General features: G+C 34.7%; 1 protein-coding gene across 9 annotated transcripts in view; it reads right to left on the reverse strand.

The window, feature by feature from the left end:
• The window catches only part of DENND1B (DENN domain containing 1B), a 278,698-nt gene that overhangs the window by 103,517 nt on the left and 149,202 nt on the right, over window positions 1–25,979 (reverse strand). For all 9 annotated transcript variants that reach the window (XM_032317056.1, XM_032317062.1, XM_032317057.1 and 6 more), the window contains 3 exons: window positions 10,726–10,826; window positions 5,502–5,547; window positions 627–728 (listed from right to left, as the gene is read on the reverse strand). In XM_032317056.1, coding sequence (XP_032172947.1) covers window positions 627–728; window positions 5,502–5,547; window positions 10,726–10,826 — 249 coding nt within the window. The remainder of the gene's footprint in view (window positions 1–626; window positions 729–5,501; window positions 5,548–10,725; window positions 10,827–25,979) is intronic.

Genomic DNA, 25,979 nt, shown 5'->3' on the forward strand with positions numbered 1-25,979 from the left:
GCAGGATAGAAAAGATTAAAATAAAACTGAAATAATTTAGAGAAAACAAATAAATGTTTCAGAAAGTTGAGGGAGATCAAAGCCAGAATTTTCTGACCCCAACTGTACAAGCATTTCTTATTATATTGACCAGTGCCATCAGATCATTAATTAAAAGGAAAAGCACTGGCAGGTGGCAGGGAAGCAAAAGCCGGTAATTGGCCCCCTTCTTCTCCTTGCCTTCAAAAACTCTCTCATTCTTTTGCAAGACATGCCACTAGGCAGACAGAAATGCCTACTTTGTAATATAATGATTAAGATGAGATGAAGAGACTTAGGTTTAAAGAAACTCTGCCTAATGAATGCATCTAGCTTTTTAATTATGATCCTACTTTTACAATAGGAATAGGATGTTCCATTCAACATCTCCTCAACTGCCAAAAGGTAGAAAATGTTAAATATAGAATCTACACAGATTCCTCTCACACCCATGCACATACTCAGCCCTTTTACTTCAGATAGAAAACTAGGGAAAACAACTCTTGGCAATTCAACGGTCCAGGAGAAAACATATCTATCTATATCTATTACTATATCTATATCTATATCTTTATCTATATACACCACAAAATAGCCTTCAGACTTACCACATCACTCGGTAGGTTGTTCAAGTCATTAAATGGTGATTCTAAAGTGTTTGTGTCAACATTTAACATAACCACATCCTCCAATGATTTATTTTTCACTCTCTGTTCAAAAAACACAATCATAAATAAACATCTTAGTATATTTTCCTTCCAAAACTGTAATGAGCTTAGAAATGTAGAGAAATTTGTCTTAATGATAATTAGCTTTGGGAAAAGAAAAAAGGAAAATCCTCTATTATAAGAACATATAAATGACTGCCTTATGAGAAAGAAAGTTTGTTCATAATCATTTGAAAAGATTGGGTAAAAAAAAAATCTTTAAAATAGAATGCTTGGTCATCTAAACACATTGATTTAGTTTAGAGATGTTGAATATATTTAACTACCAAAGAGATATTATAACAAAAACTCACAAAATAGGCACAGCTACATTAAACTCTCCAAATTTACAACTTTATCCCATGACTTTTGATACTATTGATACAGGAACTTGTGGCCACTTCTATACCTATTTTTAGCATAAATCATATTGTAGGACTAACATAAGCCAATAAGTATGACTTCTATAAGTGAACTAAGTTTTAAATAAACATTTTCTCTGTATTTCCCTATCAATTCAGTATAAGCTGATGATGAGGACTGTAAGTTGAATAAGTAAAATGATAAAGATGGCCATAATAAGGAATTGTTATTAAAATTTATCACATGAATTTAATATAACAGATCAAATTTCACAGCCTATCAGATTGTTTGACTTGTCTTATTTGTTTGACATTTTAATCAAATGGCCAAATTATCTCAATATGTGGACTAATGACAGTAAATTAGAATTTCATCAAATTTTTCATCCTTAAAGAAAGAAAACACAGTTTATTTTTCCTAAATTAACACATATATTAAAATTATATAAATCTATTTGCCTTATTTAAATTATAGCAAATAGTATTACTTTTTGATGCAAATAAATAAGGTGCTCATTAATGAGATCTATCAGAATTCCATAATTGCATAGATCAACTGGCAATAAGTAAATTAATTTCAGTGTAGTATTTTTCTTCAGTATAGTATTTTTTTAAAATGACATTCTTGAATAATAGCCATTCTTGAGAATTATTAAATACCTTGAATTTTAAATTGGTCAAACCAATTTTTTTAAGTTGTTCAGGAACCAAATTTCCTTGATCCATTTAGAACTTCCAATCTCTGCATTTTAGGCAGAATGTTAAGTTTGCTAGGGAAATGGTGGTCTAGAGTAGGGAATTTGTATGGGTTAAGAAAGCCATAGTGTTTGTGTAGAATATGAATTCTCAAAGGAACACATCATTTTAAAAATCCATCTTATAAAAGACATTGTAAGTACTCTAAAGTAAGAGTCGGGATGGCTGTTTCTTAGAAGTTAAGAGACTATCATGTACAATTGTGACACTATTTACAAAACATTTTATAAATAAACTTATCCTCTTTTCTTTGCATATGTATACACATACACAAAAAAGGCTCACATACATAAGTATGTAGTTATCTCAGTTAACTACAGCATAAATACAAAAATAACCTATTTCAGATGCAAAAATACATTTATAATTGTGGCATACGGGTGGGAAAGGTGTGTCATAATTTTGATTTCCACCTTCAATTCTAAATTGTCCCTTTTAACAGAAACTATAAAGATAATCCAGAAACCCACTTATTAAAGGACGAAATGAGTTCCTCTAAATAGCCTGGAAAAATGGTTATGTGATGCCTAAATGTTTTGCGATGACACAAATGCTAAACTCTGAAAAACAAGATTAGTATTAACATGAAACGTATACTTTTTTCCAAAGTTGCACTTAGTTTAAAAAAGTCTGATAAAAGCTGAATATTAAATTCTGTTCAAGGGACCATTTGGTAAGAATGGAAAATGTACTAATTTCAATAAATCAACACAATGAGACTCACTAAAATGAGAATGATTCTATATAAGCAGCAACAAGTGAAATATAGTATGTAATTTAAAATTTTTTTAAAAAATTTGCATTAATGTCAGTATTTTGTCTACGTTTCCTTCCAAGTCAGGCTTTAACTATTTTCTAAACAGGAGTAAAAGGTTATACAGTATATAAAATGGTACCACTTTCTCTGTCTCATATTTTAATAGTTCATAAAATTCATCAGCTTACTTGGATTGGGAAAGAGTAAGAAAAAGGAGAACTTGCTTTTTTCTTTAAAAATAAAAAAATAATATCAGGACAGAGACCAAAAGTCTTATGAAAGAAAACAGTAAGGTATTAAAGTAGTGGGTTTTTCTCCCACATCCTCTCTCTATAAGAATGCATCTGGGCAATGTGACTATGAATGTGCATCATGTGTGCATCATGCACTATGTTACTATGAGTGGCAGTAGTCCCATGTTCTTATAAAGCTGAGCCAACATTTTAGTTAGAATTTCTTCTGTATTTTAAAACACATAATCAATCCACTTACTTATTTCTCATCATTTAAAGGCCTTTGAGTTCATCCCTAAAGTCTACTTTTCAGGGAGAACAAAATGTCCTTATCCTTTGTTTTGAAGCAAATTTACATTTTAAAAAGAAATTTCTAGCCATCTTTCACTCATGATTACATAAAAATAATTAAAAGAAAGATTTGAATGGATATTAGTTTCACATCTTTGAACACTTATATCTAGAAGTCTTTGTAAAGCTGTTATGTTGAAACTGTATTGACCAAGAGAGAGAATATGGAATATTTTGATTATTCATTAAAAAAAAAAAATCTGTTGTAAATGCAGCCAAGCAAAATGTAAAAAATTACTAAGTTCAGTCTCACATATAAAATATATAAATAGATATACCCATATTTTAATTATAATACCATTAATATAAAATAAGAAAGCACAAAAGATTTTCTAAAATGTGCCATTAATGAAATGATTAAATAAGAATGGAATTGCAGGATGCATATTATCTTGTAATATATTAAGGAGAAAGTTACTAAATGGTACCCAACTGGTTTAAAGACATTCTTGAAGTTCCTTTTATACCTTCTCATTCACTATTAAACCAAATAAACCAAACAGAACTGACTACAAAGATAGTTCAATAAGTCCAGAGTATAAAAAGGTACTGAGATTTCAGGCAATCTAATCATGGCTCTAAACAGTCTCATTTAATGATGAGCCAATTTAAAACAGAATGGACCATTTCTCTAAGATAATACACTGCAAGAAGTAAAAAATTCTTAAGCAATTTGCTCCTTAAAAAAAAAGGCTGATTTTCACTATAGATATCCAATAAACATATGGTAAGTGTGATCAAATATTTAAAACATGCACCTATTTCCATAATATTTTAGAAAAGCTGAATCATTTTTATTAAAAGTTGATATAGAACCATTATGCAAAAAATATATATAACATCAATAGGTACAGTAAACAACTTTAAATGTTTTTCATCTGTACAAATAAGCATATTATAAAAATGAGGTATTCTATTAGATACATTAAATAAGAAGAGACATATGCACTAATATCAAATTCAAATTTGATGCCTTCTTTGAAACCATACCAACCATGGTTGGATTTTATACATTGAAAATACTGATGAACAAAATACCAGTTATATATTCTACAATCAAATAGCAGACTAAATACCTACAAATTCATGTTTTATTTTATGCAAATTGACCTTTCACTGCCAGCACCTTGTCATAAAAGAACAAGTTTTCTAAAAATTAATAAAGATTCATAATGTTATCCAACTCAGACTTCAAAATTAAAAACAAATTAAGTCTACTAAAGAAATTCATTAAAATGCATTATTTGTTAATGATTAAACAAATAAAAAATGTTGCCCTAGCTTTCTGCAAAAGGAGAAAATGACCAAAACCAGAGCACATGTAGGATTCTCTAACTTGGGAAGGACTACTACAGGAACATGACTTCTCCAGACATGATCCTCAGGAGTTTTAAAATAATCAATGGGATCTTCCTTGATCTGCAAAGTGAGGACTGATGGTGTACACAGTGACAACAACTAGTAAGAAAACCAAATCTAACTCGTTTAGGTTGCTGATTAGAAATTGGGTTAATATACAATATGCACAATCAGCAAAAGAAAACTGAATAAAACTGAAATCAGCTAGCATAACGATGCTATGCAACTGACCCAAGTCTTCTGTTTGGATCCATGTCTTCTGTTTATGCTTTTTTTAGAATCTAATCTTCTAAGAACTCTTCTCTGGAAGTTTCACTGATTCCAAGTACAAGGTATTTAAAGTTCAAAGTTTTTCACTATAATGATGACAAGTCACAAAAATCATTTTGGAATGAAGTGATAACAGTATAAAAAAATCAATGCATTTTAAAACCCTAACAGGACTGGAAATTTAAAAAAAAATTTAAAGCTATATTCTAATTTAAAATTTCATGATTATTGTATTAAAATCACACCTTGAAAAAGCACACTGACAAACTGGATCATAATGGATTGAAAAATGGAAACATTTTCCCTTTATGACTCATAAGGACATAGAATCTGACCTTCAAAATAAGGTCTGAAAAAGAAATAAGTATAAAAGATCCCAAGTGCCATAAAAAAGTGGTTCATCAAAGACTAAGTTTTTAGTATGTAATACTGACCACATGACCTTGACCAAATTTAACATATTTCCATGGTTTTCATGACCTCAAAGATGGTCATTCAGAATACTAATTAAAATGTAATTATTCCAAATATTACCTTTTTGAAAATGATTGTGTAAATATACAATAATTCAACACTTGCAACTGCTTTATACTATTCAACTGATACTCTTTGAAAACACAACTGTTTTAACTATTATTTTTATTAATCATTATACCATTCATGCATCTCATGTCTGAAAGACACTTACCTCTATGAGGCTGGAGTGTATTCCAATCAGGTATGGCATTGGAGCACTAAATTAAAGATATATAGTGTTTATATTCATAAGTTCATTATAACTGAAACAACTATATACATAATTCAGAAAGTTTAAAAAATTAATGGTACAGTTCTAATATAGCCCATTATAGGTATTTAAAATTATTCAGTAAATAAAAATCAAATTCAATTGGAGAGACCATGAATATATTCAAATTAATATGTGCATAAAAATCACAAAATCATTTATAATTAAATAAAGAGTGGTAATGCTTAAAAAAACTTTTAATTTATGAAGAATATTAGAGTCTAGGCCATAGTCTGAGTTAAACCTTCCAAATACTTTGTATCAAATATACCCTAATTATCAAATTTATTCACATTTCTTTTATATGCCTTTTTAATATTCAATTGGATTCTTATTTCTGTCATTTTCTTACTATATCATCATTGTTTCACACCTACAATGGCAACAAAATTTTTTGATTTAGTCAATCACCCAATATTTATTGAGACCGACTATATGCCAGGCACTGTTTCAGAACTAGAAGGACAAATATAAACAAGTTCTTCCTCTACTGTTATCATTCTCTTTCTGTGCTTTCTGCTCATGTATGTCGTTCTTTATTTAAATGTCATTCAGTATGGTGACTGACATAACATAATAAGTAAGTAAATACATAAATAAATGTCACACATTCCTATTTATCCCATTTTCACTTCTAGTAATAAAATAATTTTAACAAATCACAATACTCAAGTATGTGTAAGAATAATACTGAAATAATTAATTCAACAAATAATACCTGAAGCACACCAGATGCTAGAACCTGGGGTATGGGCTAGGTATAATAATAAGTGATACAAACAGAATATATTTACTTGTGGATCTTACACTCACTCTAGCAGAGGATACAGATATTAAATAATGTTTGTAACATAAAATCAGGCTTACAAGTAAGTTCAGAAATATTTCTCATAAAATACAAGAGGGGAATTATCCAACTTGACATTTTGAAATCAAAATATTATTTAACAAGAAAACATGAGAATGGACAGGTGTCCTCAAAGGTGATAGATGATATACAAATAAATAGCTATCTAAAAATAAAAAATTTTTAACATTTCTTGTATAGATATCTCTGTGTTATAGTTAATGAAACATTTTCTATGTTAATGAAAACACATAATCTTTTTCAAGGAATCTGCTTAATTTTTGAAATATCATTTTCACTATTACAGTTGAACTGTCCAAACTTCTGCATATCCACTTTGCTACTGAGAACCAGTCACAGATAAAGCTAATGGTGCTCAACAGTTTCCAAAGTAACCTAAAACAGCTTCAAATTTATTTAAAGATGACTTAACCACTAACATATACCCCAAATTCACCAAAAATAAGGATGGTTAAAGTTTATAATTGACTTCTCATTATCCTGTTCATTATTTCTTATTGTATTAGATTCCATCTAATTCCCTTTTGTAGCTTTGTTCCTTCCTATTTTTTTTTTAAATACAATAGACCATCTGGAATTGATCTGATATTCTGGATCATTTGACTGAAAGTTAAGAACTCTTTACAGGCCTTGATATCCTTAAGGCCTAACAGATTTTCTGCCTTCAAAAAGAAACAGGAGGAATAAATGTGGACTGTTCCACTTCTGCTTAAATAAAGGAAGGCTGATTACTACCCTAGTTCAAGTTCTCATCTCTGGAATTCCTTCTGGGACTCCACAGAAGACATAAAATATATGTCACTAACTATTCTGGGCTCCCACGACTGGGTTCAGAACATTTTCACAAAACAGGGTAGCAAATCCTAAGATCTTAAATATGTCAAGCTGTCCATGTCCAAAATAGCATAAAATTATTCAAATTACTGTGCAAACTTCCAGTTCATCCTAGGTTTATCCTACCTACAAAATGTACAACATAGAAAGTCCACGGTATCTCAAATTTTAAAGCACATTTTAATACAATGAGTGTTCATCAAAAAATTATAAGCTTTTTAAAGTTAACAATTACTATATCCATTTTACAGATGTTGGACAAACACTGAATGGTCAGATTTCAAAAATTCAGAGCCAAAAGTAGTAGCTAAACTACTGAAGTCCTACGAAATACAGCTAACACTTTTAAAACTTCATAAGAGCTAGTGATTTCTTGAAATACAAAAAAAAAAAATGTTTAGCTGTTGTTAAACTAGAATAAAAATTCAATAAAGGGCTCATATGTAGAACTTAGTAATGAAGTAACTTGTAGCTGTTTCTGTGAGATTACTGGGTATCTACATGCTTTTATCTCACTAATTACTAACAAAACCAAAAACATAGAGATGTTAGAACTGCAAACATTATTAATCTAGAGCACAAATTCTTAAAATAATCATGATGTTTTGCATATAGATTTTATAAAATACATTTTATAGACAAATTTTGTATTTTATGGAATACAGACTTTACTGGTTATTTCTTTCTCATGAAAATTGGATTGTGAACCTCCTAATATTAAATCAGCCAATCTCATGAAAAGTAATTTTGCAACCCTAGCTGAAATCTCCTAATTAGATTAGGGTGTTAAGTCAGGAAGAGATCCTTGGCAACACAGATGTTTTATCATCCACGTGCAAAATTGTCCTAGATCTTTCTGTCAATGAAGTTATTCTGCAAAGATAGGATACAGGAGACTATTATGAGTACTTCTTCTTTTGGGTAGCAATTAATCTCTACTCAAAAATAATCACCATGTGATACCTTTTTTTTCTTTCTTTCTAGGTTTTCTTACAGAAACCACCCATGGGTACACAGTAACAGTAGTATATTAACTTAGGTAGTCTAAACAGCACAATTTTCCATTTATGCTTTAAAAAACAATTCTCTCAAAAGTTAAATCTGTTCCTTTCACAGAAAGAAGAGTCAGATAGGTAGACAACACAAAAAAGTGACTCATAAACAAATAAAGATGATTATAATTTTACTGGTACTAAAGTGATACTACCTCCTAGGTGTTTTGGTACTCAGAAAGGTTAAGCCTATGTGGCAGTATCATGGACTTGCCACATTAAAGTTCTCTCTCCCTCTCCGTCCCTCACTCTTTTCCTCTCTCTCATAGTAAAAAAACACTTCATATGAGCTCTGCCTTCTTAAGAAATGTTAACCATAGGCACAATATTGTGCAGCAGACCTTTGGAACTTAACCATCTTGTATAACTGAAATCTTATATCTGTTAAATAGAAATTCCCATTCTTCCTTTATATACTAGTAGATTAAAAGAAGACGTAGATGGTGTTATTTCCTCCCAGTCACCTTCCCTATCCTACTAAGCAGTGTGGGCCACTTCTTCCTAGGTGTTCCCATCCAAGTTGCTTTTACATGCCTCTGGTACAAACCTTATAGTACTGAAGTATTATTCTGTGTTCCTCTTGTGCGTGCATGTGTGTGTGCACTCCATGCACATATGTGTGAATTTCTTCCTCTCTGTAGATACTGAAAGGGCAGAAACTAAGTTTCATTCAGTACCTTACATATACTTACTACTTGGCAAATAGGCGTTCACCAAATATTTGATGTACAAATAAATGGATAAATGAATGAGTTGACAAATTAGCTAGTCTTTCATTAGTGGGCCCAGATGCTATATTCATGCATGGTCACAAGATGGCATTACGGCTCTCCACAGTCTATGTCACACCAGTGATACCAGGTGCGCAAATAAAAATACTTCCAGAAGACAGGATTATTTTAGGATTTGGAAAGTTCCAATCACCTTGAAGAGTTGGCAAATATATATCTAACCCATCAAACCTTCCTGTTCTATGTCTATATAAAGACATACAAATTTTTTTTTATTCAAAACCCATGAGATTGAAGGGACAATCTCTAATATTTTTCTCTCTTTTGCAAAGAGATGAGTGTGATTCTAAGATCATTTGCCAGGATGTAAAGGGAAGAAAATGGTTTTCTTCCATTAGAAATATTTTAGTCCATAAAATTTTCTGACAGAAGAGAGCCAGAGTCTTAGCTATTTCTTTAAAATAAAGAAAAAGAAAAAAAATACATTATATTGCTCAGTTCCTAGGATAGAAGCTGAGCCTATCATTGTGACCCGAAGGTTCAGAAGTGTCAGATAACTTCTTGTTTGATTTTCACTGCTGTACACTCTAGAACAGGAACTGTCTGGCATAGAGGCTGGTAGAACTTATCCTAAAGGCTATTTCAAGGTTAGAAACTAGTAAGAAAATTCAAGGGACTGAAATATGAAACAAGCTTCCTTCCTTATAGTAAAGCAGCAGAAGGACTTGATGGCAGGGTTAAAAGTATCAGGAAGACATCTCTGGAAAGAATTAGCACAGAACTACCTACATCACAGAATAGTTTCTAAATAACAGTATTTTAGAAAGTCTTAAATGCCCACAGAAGATAATTATGCCAGGAAGAGAACATTTAACCCTACAGTCCAGAAGAAGATCTCAAGGCTGCTGTTTCAGAATCTAACCCTTGTCCAGCCTCACGGTGAGTATACGCACTCTTCCAGAGGAAGAAAACAGAAAGGTTCTACGGGTATAGCTGAATTCAAATCCGGTGAGATCACTGGGAGTTGTTTCTAATGCCAGGAAGCTTTTCAAAATTACTCCCAACATTTTCAACATTGCTTTTCATAGTGGCTTAGGGCTGAGACTTTGCTTTAAACCAGAAACTCAGGGAATCCCTGAATTAGAGGCAATCCCTTTGCTGGTATTTGTATTTGGTGTGCTGAGAGAAGAAGGGTCTAGGAAAGTGTGTCCTGAGGTAAAGGTAATGAAAGCGTGCCCTGACAGAGACAATCTGGTTTCTGACACACTTGGCAGACAAATCCTGACACCTGGGATACGGAGTTCTCCAACTGATACTATAACTTCCGTATGCTTTTGCTAACCATCAAATACAGGACTGTATTTGCTTCTCTTTACACATTTAATTATCTAAATGACTATGGAAGTACCTCACAAAATCTAAAGAACTTTATGTTTGCCAAGTATACATTTTTGCTAGCTTTGAAAAGAATTACTCTGCCTTCATAAAAGCACCTTTTGATATTTCCTACCGATCTCTAAGACAAGTCTCAGGGCTTGCATTTGTCTACATACACACCACGCTTACCTAATTTACAAATAAGCATACTTTTTCGAATCATAAAGGCTGAATTTAAAGGAGTTTGGCCAAGGTCATCTTACCAGCAGTAGTCCAGCAGGTGCGGAGGAAGCACTGGGATGTATATGTGTTGCCAGAACATGGGGTACAGCAGAGCGGCTGATCCATGGAGACAGGCAGTTAACTAAAATTTGCAAGAGGATAACAACGATAAGTAGCTGCTGCCCCTCCAAACAAAAAGACATGCCCAGGTTTTCAAAGATTAACAACAATCGCAAAACTATTATTTAGTGACCTAAATCACATTATCTTTACCAATTCTGCCAGGGGGAAAATAATCTTATGTTCAAAAGCCCCTTTGAAAAATATATAAATAGCAAAAGTGACTTCTTGAACATCTTATGGGGACAATTATAACTATCTGAAAATCTAGTGTTTAGGGTCAAAACTGAGAACATAAATAAAAGTAAAACTGAAAAATCAGTTGAGCATCTTAGAAGAAATTGTAGGAAATTACAATTTGTGCAGCACAGTTTGCGCATCACTCAGATTAATATACCACGATTAAATATGGAAAGGAAGAGAGGCTGAAAGCTCCTGAGGGATATCATTAGGGCAAATTGCCAAAGAATGAAACATGAGCCAGTCAGGAGAGTCTGGAAGCTGCAATAATACCAGGGGACTTGAATGTTCGACAGTTGGAGCTTCAGTAATGTGTGAACTGCGGGTTATGGTATCAAGAGACTCTGTTCACTGACACATAGAATGTCACTATTGACCAGCAAACTGCCCAAGCTTGACAGCTGTACTACAGGAAGCCAAGTATATCATAATTTCATATTTAAACTGTTCATTTCAGATTAACATTTTGTTTCCTAGCTTTATATCACAACAGCTGCAAATACATTGATGCTATTTTAAAGGTAATTGCCATTTTAATTGTTTTGTTTTGGCAAGCAGTTAATTAAATATTTTTTAATGCTTAACAAAGGGATATCACTTTTTTTCCCACTCCCTCCTACTGACCCTCATCAGAATTCTTTCCATGGGACTTTTTTTTTACATCTTAAATAATATTTCTGTGTTAATCATTTTTTAATGTTTAAAGCAATAATTAAGCCAGCATTCTTCATTTTAAGTCAGCATTTCAAGCTTACTAATTAAATCATTTTATCCAACTTGAACATCAGAATTTAAAAATAAAACTATCTGAATATGAACCACAGACTTTTTCTGTAAGCCATTATTCCTGTTATATAGAGAACTGAAACTTACATATAGTAATCAAATTAACTTAAAAGGATAATGTACAAAAAGCAATTCAATCTTAAGAGAAACATTTGTCTATATTTAAGTGCAAAATAGTTCAGCTAAAAAATTTTTAAAAATTAAAGCAATCTAATTTGAACCAGAAACATAAGAATTTGGATTAAAATATACTCATCTTCATCATATATATTTTTTCCAATTAGATTTTTATTAATCTTATATGGCAAACAATGTATTTCGTTTCTATTTAGTATGCTATCATTAAAGGATTTTAGTACTTTGCACTTACAAGCTTTAATATTTTAATCTACAGTATTCCTTCAACATGCATTAATATTATTTTTTAATTCCTTAATTGGAGCATACAATATACCACTAGGAGGCATTCAAATACCTTCACTTAACAATTACAGAACTTGGATTTATTTGTCTTATTTGAACCCTCATAGAGGGAGATGAAATAGGGTTGATCTAACAGGGTCAAATTCTCTCAGAGCTCTCAGGTACTCCCTGCTTGTAAATTTGGCATCTTTAAAGCTGTATTAACACGTTCCATCCCTTCAGTGTAACTCAATGGCTAAAAGCATTTATACAGCTTTCAAAGGGGGCTACTTCACTCAGTTTCTCCATTTGCACACAGATGGCTTTTAAAACAACTCATTTAAAACCTTAAATAAAGGGAAAGTGTTCTTTTTACATTATTAAGAAAATAACATGGTGGGGCACCTGGGTGGCTCAGTGGGTTAAAGCCTCTGCCTTCGGCTCAGGTCATGATCCCAGGGTCCTGGGATGAAGCCCCACATCAGGCTCTCTGCTCAGCAGGGAGCCTGCTTCCTCCTCTCTCTCTGCCTGCCTCTCTGCCTACCTGTGATCTCTGTCAAATAAATAAATAAAAATCTTTTAAAAAAAGAAAAGAAAAGAACAGGGTAACAAGAATAATACTGCCTTCTTAAAATGAGGAATTATAATAACGGTAACTTATTTTATTGAATACACCCAGAGTCCAAAGCACTCTGTTAATTGCTTTGTAAAACCTTTCCTATGCCCTTAACGGTCATCCTTAAGTGAAGTTATGAATTGTTTGCCAAGAAGGCAGAAAAACATCTAATGAATTTGACTGGCTTCACAGAGGGCGACTGCTCTACATGATGATAGACAGTTACAAAACACCTGCAACTGCCAGCATGTGGCAAAAGATCATCTCTACTAATCAAGGTCTGCCAGGAAAGAAGGAAGTTCTACAGGATTTGGCCTGTAGAAAGAAAAAAGTTCTACAATTTTTTGGATTTAGGAGATAGATGACTGGTAAAAGGAGAGGTAAAAATACTACCCTCCCTAACCACGATTTCTGGCCAAAGTAACTAGAATGAATTATTTAACATAATACAACACAAAGTTTCAGGTTCAGGTGGAACTACAAGGAATTTGTTTTTGCAAATATTGATTCTGTTAACTGTGAGACATTCACGTGGAGATTTCCAAAGCAGGCAGAAGCAGACCAAAGATCCCCCCTACTCCCCTAGCAGCATGTAATAGCTATGTGATTGAAAACTAGAGAGAACACTATTATAGCATCTCCTTTCTGGAGGAGTTAGTAAAGCAGTAAGTGAAAAAACACAACTAAGAAAAAATAAATTTAGTAGGAAATCAAACACAGTTATATATAAGCTGTATAAAACAATAAGAGCAAAGTATACAAAATTAGGGCTTTGCCACTTAAGAAGCTGTGTGACATCTGGCATATGTACAAGTATAACCAGATCTGCTTCCTAACTTTTAAGTATACGCTAGACGATCTGTAAGCACTGTCTCTGAGATACAGTATTCTTCAGTCTTAGATCAGCTCAATTCTAACATTTTATATCGTTAATGTTGTTAATGATTTTTTTTTCTTCCAGATAGGTGGTTAACAGAACTAGACTACAAATCTGACCACCTTCAAAATATGTCTAAGGATCATCTCTAAAACCTTTAAAGCACATGAAGTAACTGAGCAACTGGAAATATCATAAATTACTTGCTTCATTAAACAGAAATTTTAAGTGCCTGTCTATGTGTTATCATAAATCTCTACCAGGCCACAGGGACCCAGTAATGAACAGAACAAAGTCTCTGTTCTCATGGAACTTAAATTTTAGTGGGGAAAGCAAACAATAAGCAAGTATATATTATGTGGGTTAGAGGTAAGTTCAAGAGAAAACCTAGAGTAGGCCACGTGGGTAGAAAGTGACAGACGGGAAGTTTTAGACAGGAGAATTAGGGACAAACTCTGATGCCCTGACATCCGAACTGAGACCTGAATGCTAGAAGAGAGCCAGCTGTTACGGCTTTGAGGAGAAGAGCATTCCAGGCAGATGAGGTGGGAACATGCTAGTCATCTTCACAGGGAGTAGGGAGGTCTGCATGATTAGATTGGAGTACGCGGGAGAACAGCGGGAGAACAGTGGGAGGTGAGGTCAGCGAAGCGTGGTCAGAACCGGAGGGCCCTCTGGGATATGGCAGAGACTCCTGTCTTACTCTTCATGAAATTTCTCCACACCTCTGAAGGGAGCTATCACAACAAATTATTTATCTAGAACATTCTAACACCTATGCGGATTAAGGAAAATCAACTATGTATTTTAGAAGTCTCATTTGCAGACTGAAGTACTGATGAAAAAATGAGATCAATTTGTAAGCCAAGTAAGAAGAACCATTTCAATTTTAAGTTTATTATGGTCTATTGATTCTTTAAGCTCATAGGGAAATGACAATCATACTTCTTTGGACTAGAATTACCCAAGACTCTACGTCTGGTTCGTGACAGGACTAGAACTCTATATTCTTTGCTAATATTCTGTCAGCGGTGTCTGTAATACCACAGCTGTTCTTCATGGAAGCAAAGAGGGTGGGAGAAGAAGTTTCAGTATTTGAGTCAGAACATATCCGGTCACTATGCTCTGGAAACTATAGAAATAATAAAGGAGGAATAATATATGATAAGGGTATAATTTTCAGAGAAAAGCAAATTTACAAAATAAAGATTTAAGAAAAAAACCCTTATCATCTTTGTTAAATGACAAATGAATATTTAAATGCACATATGATTTCACAAAGCATACTCAATATATTGACTTGGTATGGTCCCACAGTACTGACTAACGCACAATAAAATCACTGGGAACATTTCTCTCCCATGCACTACAATTATAAAACGAGTACATATGGAAACGATGTGAAGAGGAAAGAACTGATGAGGCCTATAAAATCAGGGGGAGAAACTTGACTAGAAAGGTGGACAACACTGAACTTCATCATCAAATATATGCACTTGGAACTTCCAGTCCCAGGCCACCAGGGTCTAACAGAGATATTGTCAATAATAATAATAATAACAAGTGTGTATATAATGCTTACTATGTGCCAGGCACTATCCTGAGTACTTGATGTACTCAGACTTCATCCTCACAACAACATTATGAAATAGCTTCTATCATGATTATTTCCATTTTACAGAGCAGGACACTGCAACAAAGTTAAGCCAATGGCCGAAGATCACACACCTAGTATGTGGCAAAGCCAGGATACCAACCCAAGGAAACTCCTGAGTACAATAACCATTATTTTAAACTGCCTTTTTAAATTTTTTTTTATTTTTTATTAACTTATAATGTATTATTAGCCCCAGGGGCACAGGTCTGTGAATCGCCAGGTTTACATACTTCACAGCACTCACCATAGCATATACCCTCCCCCAATGTCAAACTGCCTTTATTTTTTTTTCTCAACAGAGATCACAAGCAGGCAGAGAGGCAGGCACAGAGAGAGAGAGGAGGAAGCAGGCTCCCCGCCTAGCAGAGAACCCAATGTGGGACTCATTCCTAGGACCCTGGGATCACAACCTGAGACGAAGGCAGAGGCTTTAACCCACTGAGCCACCCAGGCACCCCCAAACTGCCTTTAAAAAAAAAAAAAAAAGATATTATTTATTTGTCAGAGAGAGAGCGAGAGAGAGAACCCAAGCAAGGGGAGCAGCAGGCCGAGGGAGAAGCAGGCTCCTTGCTGAGCAAGGACGACCCTGGGGTCATGACCTGAGCTGAAGGCAGACACTTAACCGACTGAGCCACGCAGGCATCCCTAAACTGCTTTTTGATACACAAGCATTCAAAATTCCCATCACTGGGGCGCCTGGATGGCTCAGTGGGTTAAGCCTCTGCCTTTGGCTCAGGTCATGATCTCAGGGTCCAGGGATTGAGCCTTGCTGAGCCTCTCTGCTCAGCAGGGAGCCTGCTTCCCCCTCTCTCTCTGCCTATCTGCCTACTTGTGATCTCTCTCTGTCAAATAAATAAACAAAAATCTTTAATAAAAACAACCCCCAAATTCCCATCATTATGGGGCTCCGAATAACATCTACTGGCTGAAAATATTCTATCTTAGTTATATGGTGAAGAATGCGTCTTTACACTCCACGAACAAGAACACCTGACCTTTGTAAGAAATAGTTGAGGTCTGTGACTGAGATCCAATTTCTAAAACTTTCCTCAGGCATCATAGTGGGCAACTTCAGCAGGAAACCAATGGAACAGATTCTCTCAGATGTTGAAAAGATAATTGATAAAAATTCTACCAGTTATCACCTCAGTTTGGATCTGCAAGAATACTTAGTTGGAAGCCAAACTAAAGTTCTTTCCCTTCATGATATAAAATCACATTCATTCCATTTTCTTAAAGTCAAACTATATTTATTAGAGGAAATCAGCCACTAATAAAACGAGGCAATGTTTTAAGCAATTAAATAGACATGTATTTTGGGGGAAGGGGAAACAGCATTACCAGATTCCCAAAGAGACCACAGGTAAACAACCCATCTAGTGTGACGACCACAATGAAAACAGCACAATTCAAACTCAACACACTTTACAAGTAAAGCTCTCATATGGACACAAAGTCATTCCCATGTCTCGTAGACTGTGCCTCATTCTTATGGATAAGTTCTATTCACTTCAGCTAAAGTTCTATATGAATTATTGAGGGGCAGATTTATGTCCCCTAAGAATGTATTTATGCACAAAACCCAAGAAATATAGATTAGAGACTTCATTTGATTTTTAACTGAATCAATATTTAATTCAGAAATTTATGCACTATAAATAACTAAAGGTATACAGAATAAATTGCTGCAGATGGGAATGTGATAAATTCCTCATGGAATGAAAAAAAATTAGTGGAAAGCATAAAGAAACCATCTGTTTAAACATGTTTAATTTACACTCCCATTTAAAAGTTTAGACCAGGGGCGCCTGGGTGGCTCAGTGGGTTAAAGCCTCTGCCTTCGGCTCAGGTCATGATCCCAGGGTCCTGGGATCGAGCCCCGCATCGGGCTCTCCTGAGCAGGAGGCCTGCTTCTCCCCTCTCTCTGCCTGTCTTTCTGCCTACTTGTGATCTCTGTCAAATAAATAAATGAAATCTTTAAAAAATAAAATAAAATAATAGTTTAGACCAAAAGAAGTAGCAGTAGGGTATCTGACAACTACAAAGTTATCCAAACTATAAAATACTCTTACTGGAGGGGTGCCTGGGTGGCTCAGTTGGTTAAGCATCTGACTCTTGATTTCAGCTCAAGTCACAATCTTAGGGTCCTGGGATCAACCGCCAACACACACACACACACACACACACACACACACACACACTGTCCAGACTCTGTGCTCAACAGGCAGTCCACTTGAGGATTCTCTCTTCTTATCCCTCTGCCCCACCCCACTCATATTTTCTCTTTCTCTATCTCTCTCTCAAAAAAAAAAAAAATCTGTAAAAAATATATTCTTACCCAAGCAAAATTCTAAAATTTATATCAAGTGACAGCTGTAAGAAAATATTTGGAAAAAACTGCAATTTTATATAATGAAAAAAGACAGTATTTGCACATTTTTAATGTTTATACTAAAATATTATTCTATATTTCATTCTCTTTCTTCATTCTATTGGGATGGCAAATTCTGCCACTTAATTGCTAAAAAGTCAACCTAAACTAATCTCTTTCCGTCATACACAAGTCCTTTGAAGAGTTTTCATCATCTCACATTTGATCACTAGTTCATTAGCTTTTCCTAGCCAAACAACTTTAAATTTTTCTGCTCACTTACTTCTTTTATGTATTTATTCTTTTAATGATTTTACAGATGCGGAAACTGAGGGAAAGTTAAACAAATTTCCCAAGATCACACAACTAGTAAATGGGACACCAAACACGTGCCAGTTATTATTGGTTCTGGGGATATGGTAATGAACAAAAGAGACAAAAATTTCTGCCCTTAGGGAGTGTGCCTTCTAGCTACCCTCTATAAACTACCATTACAGTCACACCAACTCTCCTCGACTTTTCGGCTCTCTGTAGCAGTCACATTACGCATATATGCCATAGGCTTAAAACAAATTTCTTCCCCTACATAACTTTTCCTTATTACTAAATTTTTTGCTTTCTACTTCTCGCTCTCAAAGTTGATTCAATACCAGTTTTGTTTTTCCTAAAAAAGGCCCGTCTACCTTTCCACCAAAGTTTAGCAGTCTAATCTACAACATTGCTCAAATGCATCCATCTATCTTCTCTCCTCAAAAACTCATAGATACTGAATTCTAAAGGATTATGAGTTAAGAAGTTCATGTGAATTACATAAAGACTACATAATTTGGCAATTATTTAAGAAATAAATACTACAATTAAAGAATGACTGCATTTAATAGGTAAAAAGGATCTTTCTTGCTCAATTCTTTCATTTTTTAAACACAAAACTGCAGGAAAAAAGTTAAATGGCTTATATGAAGTCTAATTTCTTTGTTAAGTAGTCAGGAAAGAAACACAAATCTCTAATTTAGAAGATATTACTAATATAATTGCTCTGCTACCATATCTTGGGGTAGAGTAATACTGTAAACAACCAATAAAGAAATCCAACTGGCTGATACTCTTTTTAACTACTGGGCATTTCTGAAAATCAAAATTTAAAAATATCCCTTACCAGGAACAAAATAAAACTGGTTGCAAACTATTAGCAATTAGAAAAAAGACAATCACAATTGCAAAGCAATCACAAAGGAAGTTCTAAATCTTTATAAATGGAATTAAATAGCTCTTAATTTGTAAGGCATATATAATTAAATAAGAATGAATAATTACACACATATACTAAATATTTTAATATTAAAATTGTATATAATATTCTCATATGTACTTAACATACATATACATGTATGTTTAGCATGCTCATCAAATATATTTAAATATATACATCTATATATGAACATTTATATAAGCATCTACAGTCATGTGAATATTTATATGCACACACACCCATAATTAGTTGCAATTTACTGGTAATTAAATGATATCAAGCCCACTACCGTTAGACAGCAACTAAACAAATACCTCATGAAGACTGGTCCTTTGTGAGTCATTCTACACTTCTCCCTGTTCCTTACCTACTTTCAAACAGACTCTATATCCAACAGAAGTTTCCTTAGAAATGTTTCTAAAACCCAACTTCATCTTCCTCTTACGGTCTCTGTTCTACTGTAGAAGCGAGTCACCCACCCCTTGCTTTTATTACTGCACAGCCTTTTAACTGGACTCCTATTAGAAGGAATTTCCCTACCCCATTTTTTTCTTTTATAATGCCACCAGTGTTATCTTTCCCAAAACAAAACTGGTCATATTATGTAACTCATTTGCCTCCCCACAATCTGTTGGATAAAATCCAAGTCCCTTAAGTTAGCAAACATGTTTCTACACAATCTGGCTATTACTTATCTCTCCAACTACATTACATAGCACAACTTTTCTCTCTTTTCACACACACACATACAGAGATATGTTAAATAAGTATATATTTCCTACACAAAATGTCAACTCCTTTCAAGAACCAGTGTCATCCTGAAGTAAACTTTTTAATCTACTACTCTCCCTCTTACATTTCCCATATTAGAGTTCTTATCACATTGACTGGCCTTGATTCACTGACATGATTTATGTTTTAATTTATATTTATGATTCTAATTAATAACTTTGAAATTGCCAATACATAATACCTGGTAAATAATAATATCAATGCACAAATGAATAAATCAATACTGTTATACTTGGTCTTTGGAAAAATTTACCAATGTTAAATATTTCCTTCCAATTAAAGGTCTTCCTTTTCTACTCTTTATATAATACAGTAGGAAATCAAATAAAATAGCTGATTCATGGAAGCTGTGCCCTTCACATATTGCCCATTAGCTCCAAATTCACTCTTTGCTACCCATCTGTGATAATGGTATTTTTCTTGGTGTTTTTCTCTTTTACCAGATAGCCTAATGTTAGTAGAAGACAAAGAAGAACTCAGTCAGTACAGGACACTGGGGACACACTGCAGGAGGAAAGGACTTTGGCTTCCTGGTTCCAGTGTGCTCTCAGGCAGGATCCTACAGGGCTAGGCGTCTCCAGTACACAGTGGCCAGTAACACCCAGCAGTAATACCTGGTAGCTTGTTCAGGTAATTTTGTGGCAGAATCCTTCTGGGGAGCTAACCCCCCAGGGCAATCAACAAGCTACCCAGGGGCCCGTTAATTACACCAGAACTCTTCCATCAAGGAGGAGGCGTAAGTCCATCCTCCTGGAAATAAATAATCTGGATAAGGTCTTCTCTGACTATAATGCTTCTGCCAGGAACCAAAATCACTAGATGCATAGAATAACATATCCATCAGCATGGCCTTCTGTACAGCACTGGACCTCATCAAGGTATTCATTTAATTGCAAAGTAAGTAAAGCTATGGGTTCATGACCATTAAACTAACTAGTCTTACCCATATTTACAACCCAGAAGGAACTGGCCTAACTGAAAAGTGGAATGGCTTACTGAAGACTCAGTCATGGTACCAGCTGGTATTATTATATCCATAAAGGGTAGGATTCTATTTTACATGATGCAGGATATGCTTTAAGTCAGAAAGCACTTTATGGTATTGTTTCTCCTATAGCCAGAATACATGGGACCAGGAATCAATGGGTGGAAGGGGGAGTGGCCATTTCATTATTACACTTAATAACCTACTTGCATAAATTCTATTTCCAGTCTCAGTAGTTTAGAACTCCTCTGGTTTGGAGATCTTACCTCCCGACAGAGAAATGTTTCCATGTGAATTGGAAGAAGATATTGACACCTGGCCATTATAGCCCCCAATGTCACTGAACTAACGGGCTAAAAGTTGGGGTTGATCTACTGGCTGATTGATCTCAATAACCAAAGCGAAACTGGTTTGCTTCTACACAAAAGAGGCAAAAAGGACTATGTCTGGAACTGGGAGGTTCTTTGCGATACCTCTTTCTATGCCTAATAGAAAAAGGTTAATGGAAAACTACAGCAATCATTAAGAAAAAAAAAAGCAGAACTATTGAGGATTCAGACCTTTTATAAATGAAAGTTCATGTCATTATACCAGGTAAACTCAACTAGCTGAGGTTCTTGCTGAGGGTGAGGAAGATATGGAATGGTTAATGAAACAAGTAAGCTATTAATACCAATATTGTCTCATGATTAGTTATACAAACAGAGGTCACAGTAGCTTTGCATATTGTTTATTTGCCTTTCATATGCATGTGTTCATTTTTATCTGCTAACCATTTTTTCCCTCTATCTCTCATTTTTATTTTCTATGTGTGTTGTTAGTGATTAACAGAAATTTAAATATATTGCAATTAAATTTGAAGACATGATTATAATGGCTCTTGGGACTGCTCTTCCTCATTTTGGGAAATGTCTACATTTGCAAAAAGGATAACTATATCTTAATAGCTACGAACATAGATTTGTCCTGTTGTTGTATAGAAGTACAAATGTGTTTAGAAGAGTATAAATAGAAATTGAATATCCAAAGGGGTGGACTATACCAGTTATCAATTTATTGCCTAATTCACCCTTTATTGTGTGGTCTTTGAAAACAGATCTGTGTCATTTAGATATTTATTCTTTTTAACAGCTGGCATCATGTTAAGGTTTGTCAGGAAAGGACACTGAAGAGACATTTCAGGAAGCAAGGGTTTGGGTTCCTGGTTCCAGTATACTTACCCAGCAGGTTCCTGTCAACCTGTTGCTTGTCAAGGGCCTGCTTTCTTCCTTTCAGGTGGGCTCACAGCAGTGTGTTGTCAATGAGGTATCTCTCTGAACAGATTCCTCATTATCCCTAAAGAGGCTTTCCAGCAAGTTTGAAAGAATGACACCTGTCACCCAAAGGGCGTATTTCCAAAAATTCTGCCAGTGTAGCACCACAACAACTTCTCTGCCATCTAATGAGCCATGGTTCCACCCTCCTCAAGAGGGTCTCAATCACAGGCCTGGGTGGGGCTCCTTCCTTGGGTACTCTACCTCGGCCCTAAGCGTACTGGTTGCTTTACATCTGCTGTGCCTGTGTTCTCCAACGTTCTCTTCGCTGCAAGCTCGCTCATCTCTTGGCACTCCAACCCCTTGCCTCAGCTTTACATTCTTCATGTTAAACTTTTCTTGATCAAATTACTGTGTACTTTCTCTCACTTTATTGGACTCAGACTGCTACAGATGCCATGACCTCATTACCTTCCTTGTAGAACACTGTCTGACATGAATTAGGTACTCCATAAATAAGAAATAGTTTATTGAATGAAGAAATAAACATCTTCATAGGGAGAAAGCAGTATGTTTTCTACCTAGGACTATATGAAGGCCAAAAGATACCAAACCATGTTCCTATACAGGCTGAACAGAAGCAGTATAGCAAGAGAAACTAATAAAGCTGAAAAGAGATCAAGATGTATTAAGTTTTTCCCTAAAAAATTACCATTTAGACAAAGACTTTCTAAAAAATTAAAAGATTCTAGTAGAAAATGGCTAAACACAAATCTTCTTTTAAAAGACAAAGCCTACATGGAGATTAGCCTCTAACTTACAAGTTAGCCTCTAACTAACTTCATAGATTTCAGAATCTATGAAATCTTTATTATTACTGTTATTTATTTTTTTTAAAGATTTTTTATTTATTTATTTGACAGAGAGAAATCACAAGTAGATGGAGAGGCAGGCAGAGAGAGAGAGAGAGGAAGCAGGCTCCCTGCTGAGCAGAGAGCCCGACGCGGGACTCGATCCCAGGACCCCGAGATCATGACCTGAGCGGAAGGCAGTGGCTCAACCCACTGAGCCACCCAGGCGCCCCTATTACTATTATTTAAAGAGCCAAGTTGTCATAGGAACAATCAGACACATTTTTACTTGTCAAAAAGACAGATTTCTACTCTGGCATTTTTAATATCAGATGGACACTTCATATTTCATAATATAATTAATAAAAAATTTTATTTTAAACCTTTTTCTGTTATCCACAATTTAAAAGATTAAATCCATTTAAAAATACACTCACATATATACACACACACAACAGACACAAACCATGATTCTAACCTTTAAAGAGATAAATATCTCATACTAGAGTTCAACAAATTTACTTATAATTCTAACTTAAGAGAAAGTATGTGGTAAGTACTACAGTAGTTCTGGGGTGAAAGATAAACAGAAGTTACCGACAGAAACTAGAACTTTAAAGAGCAAACCAGATTCTGGGAAACATTCAGAGGAATGAAGATGGGAGCATTCTAAACATATGAGAGGAAGACCCAAAAAAGTGCAGCTTCAGGCACGGACTCAAAAAATTATTGCTAGAAACCTACTAGGTATCAGCAGGTATCTACTAGGTATCCTAAGAGGTAGGTTTACTGTAGTGAATGAATCAAATAAGGTTCCTTCCCTGAGTTTATAGTAAGTGACGATTAAGTTAAAGAACAACGAGGTCATAGAATGCACTACATAATTCTTAGCTATAACTACTCCTTTCGTCATCACCATCCTTTTATGTAAATGGAGAAAATGCTAACACGTTCATAACTCATAATCTGAAAATAGGATTTGTGGGAAGTAACAACTGCCTGAACTAAGGCAATGGGCAATGGAATGAAGAACAGGGGTCAAAGAAGAAAGGACCAAGGAGGTAGGTGGGGGAAAAAGATGAGATGGAGGGGTAAATCCCCAAATCAATCCCACTGCAGGATAAGGGAATATAATCTAGGACATTTCATCAGAATAGAAAAACTTGCCTAACTATAAAATGCAAAATACAAAACATAAACACACACACACACACACACACACACACACACACACACAAATATACTGTGCATAAACATAAATATAGAAGGTATATTTAAAAATAAACCAATTGCTCTCAGTAGTTTTACTAAGGAAACAAACAATATATATATAAAACTTTTCCTATACTTAAGATTGAGAATCATGAACCGCACAAAATTCAGTCATTTCAGATAGAAAATACTACAGTAAACTAAAATCTTGAGGTTGTTTGTAGTTGTAGGAACAAAACTCGGAGAACATAGTGATTGACAATATGTCCCTTAGATAAGAACACAACTGTTACATTAAAAACAGATATTTAAATTAAAAGCCAATTGTTTACTTTTAGGGGACAAGTCGACTAAACCTTAGAGCAGAAATACATGCTTGTTTCTGTGAAGAACAGCATGCCTATTACCACAGGAGCTGGAAGATATACAACCTCCAGTTCTCCTGCTTAGAGGTTTCCTCTGACTGACCTGCATACATATCTTCCAACACGGTGCCACCGGACAACCACAACAGTCCTATTTCCACACTCCAGTCACATTCATTTAGCACCCAATGAAAATACAATGTTCAGAAGAATGGTATACATGTCAAATAATACACTGGTAAAGAGAATTCTTATCTGTAGTTTCAGCTGACATAATTGGTTGCTATGGGCTTTGGGAAGAATTTAAAAATCTAAAAATTGTTCCTAGAATCTCTCTCTGAAAGGTCTTCATAACAATTTTTAACTGCACCACTCTGCTGCAGCTTTAAAAACACAAGGGGCACAAGCACACTTCAATAGTCTTAAGTAGGAAGTAGACCTGGGTAATCTTTGTTCTCTCACCAACTGTTCAATTCTTAATCTGCAAGAAGATTCTCTGTGCTTCAGGTTTCAGAATAAATGCTGATACAGGTGGCACAATTAAAAGACAAATCAAGAATATGTAAAATGCAGATGGAGAGGTTAAAATCCTCTGGATTCCCCTTCAGTCTAAACCTATAAAATCTACATTTTAATAGCCGATTTTCCAGAGACCACAAGATTTCTTTTTGCATATGCCCTTGATGGAATTAATGAGAGAAGGAGAGAAAAGCATATGCTTAAATGCCTGGGGGCAACTATAACAAAGGAAGAAATTACAGTTTATTAACACAATTCCAGTACTCAGAGCATATTGTTTGTTCTAATTATTCCAGAAAGAACATGTACTCTACAGTCCAATCTCTGTAACTAATGTGCTTATAGACTTTAAGAGGGTGATATTTACCAGCTAAATATTGGTCAAAATAGTAGCTAACATTTAGACATCTGCTTTAAAGAGAAGCATCTCTTCCACCTGCTTCTACAGGCCACAAAGATACACTCTAGTTAACATATTACTGACAGGATGATGAGAAAGCTCCTGTCAGATGCTGGCCAGCCGGGTGTTTGAGACAAAATGCACAGCCCCAGCTGACTAGTTAAAGAAAGTCTGGTGAGGTACAATTATAGAGGCATATGACAAGACTTCATGCCTGACTGATTTGAGAACCAATGACATGACTTTAAACAGCAATGTTCTCTACCTCTGGTCACAAAACAGCAATAAGTCAACTAATATACTCTTGTAATATCATGATTTATTCCTTTGCTTTGAATACATGAGACTTTGGTATGATGTTCTGCTAGTCTACCAGAGATGCACTTGGGGCTTAAACATCTAGGGCCTGCCTACAGCATGTATAAAATCAGTGTTCTTGTTCAGGGTTACGGGAACGCTTCTGTGTGAACTTGATAGTGTATATATCAATAGAATAAACACTAACTTGTTTATGTCCCAATTCATTAAACTTAAATAAAACACAATGTAATAATGGGTCCTAACAAAACACCACACTTTAGGGAGTGGGTAGGATAAAAA

Source organism: Mustela erminea, chromosome 17, assembly GCF_009829155.1.
Source record: "Mustela erminea isolate mMusErm1 chromosome 17, mMusErm1.Pri, whole genome shotgun sequence".
In the NCBI taxonomy this organism is placed as follows: domain Eukaryota; kingdom Metazoa; phylum Chordata; class Mammalia; order Carnivora; family Mustelidae; genus Mustela; species Mustela erminea.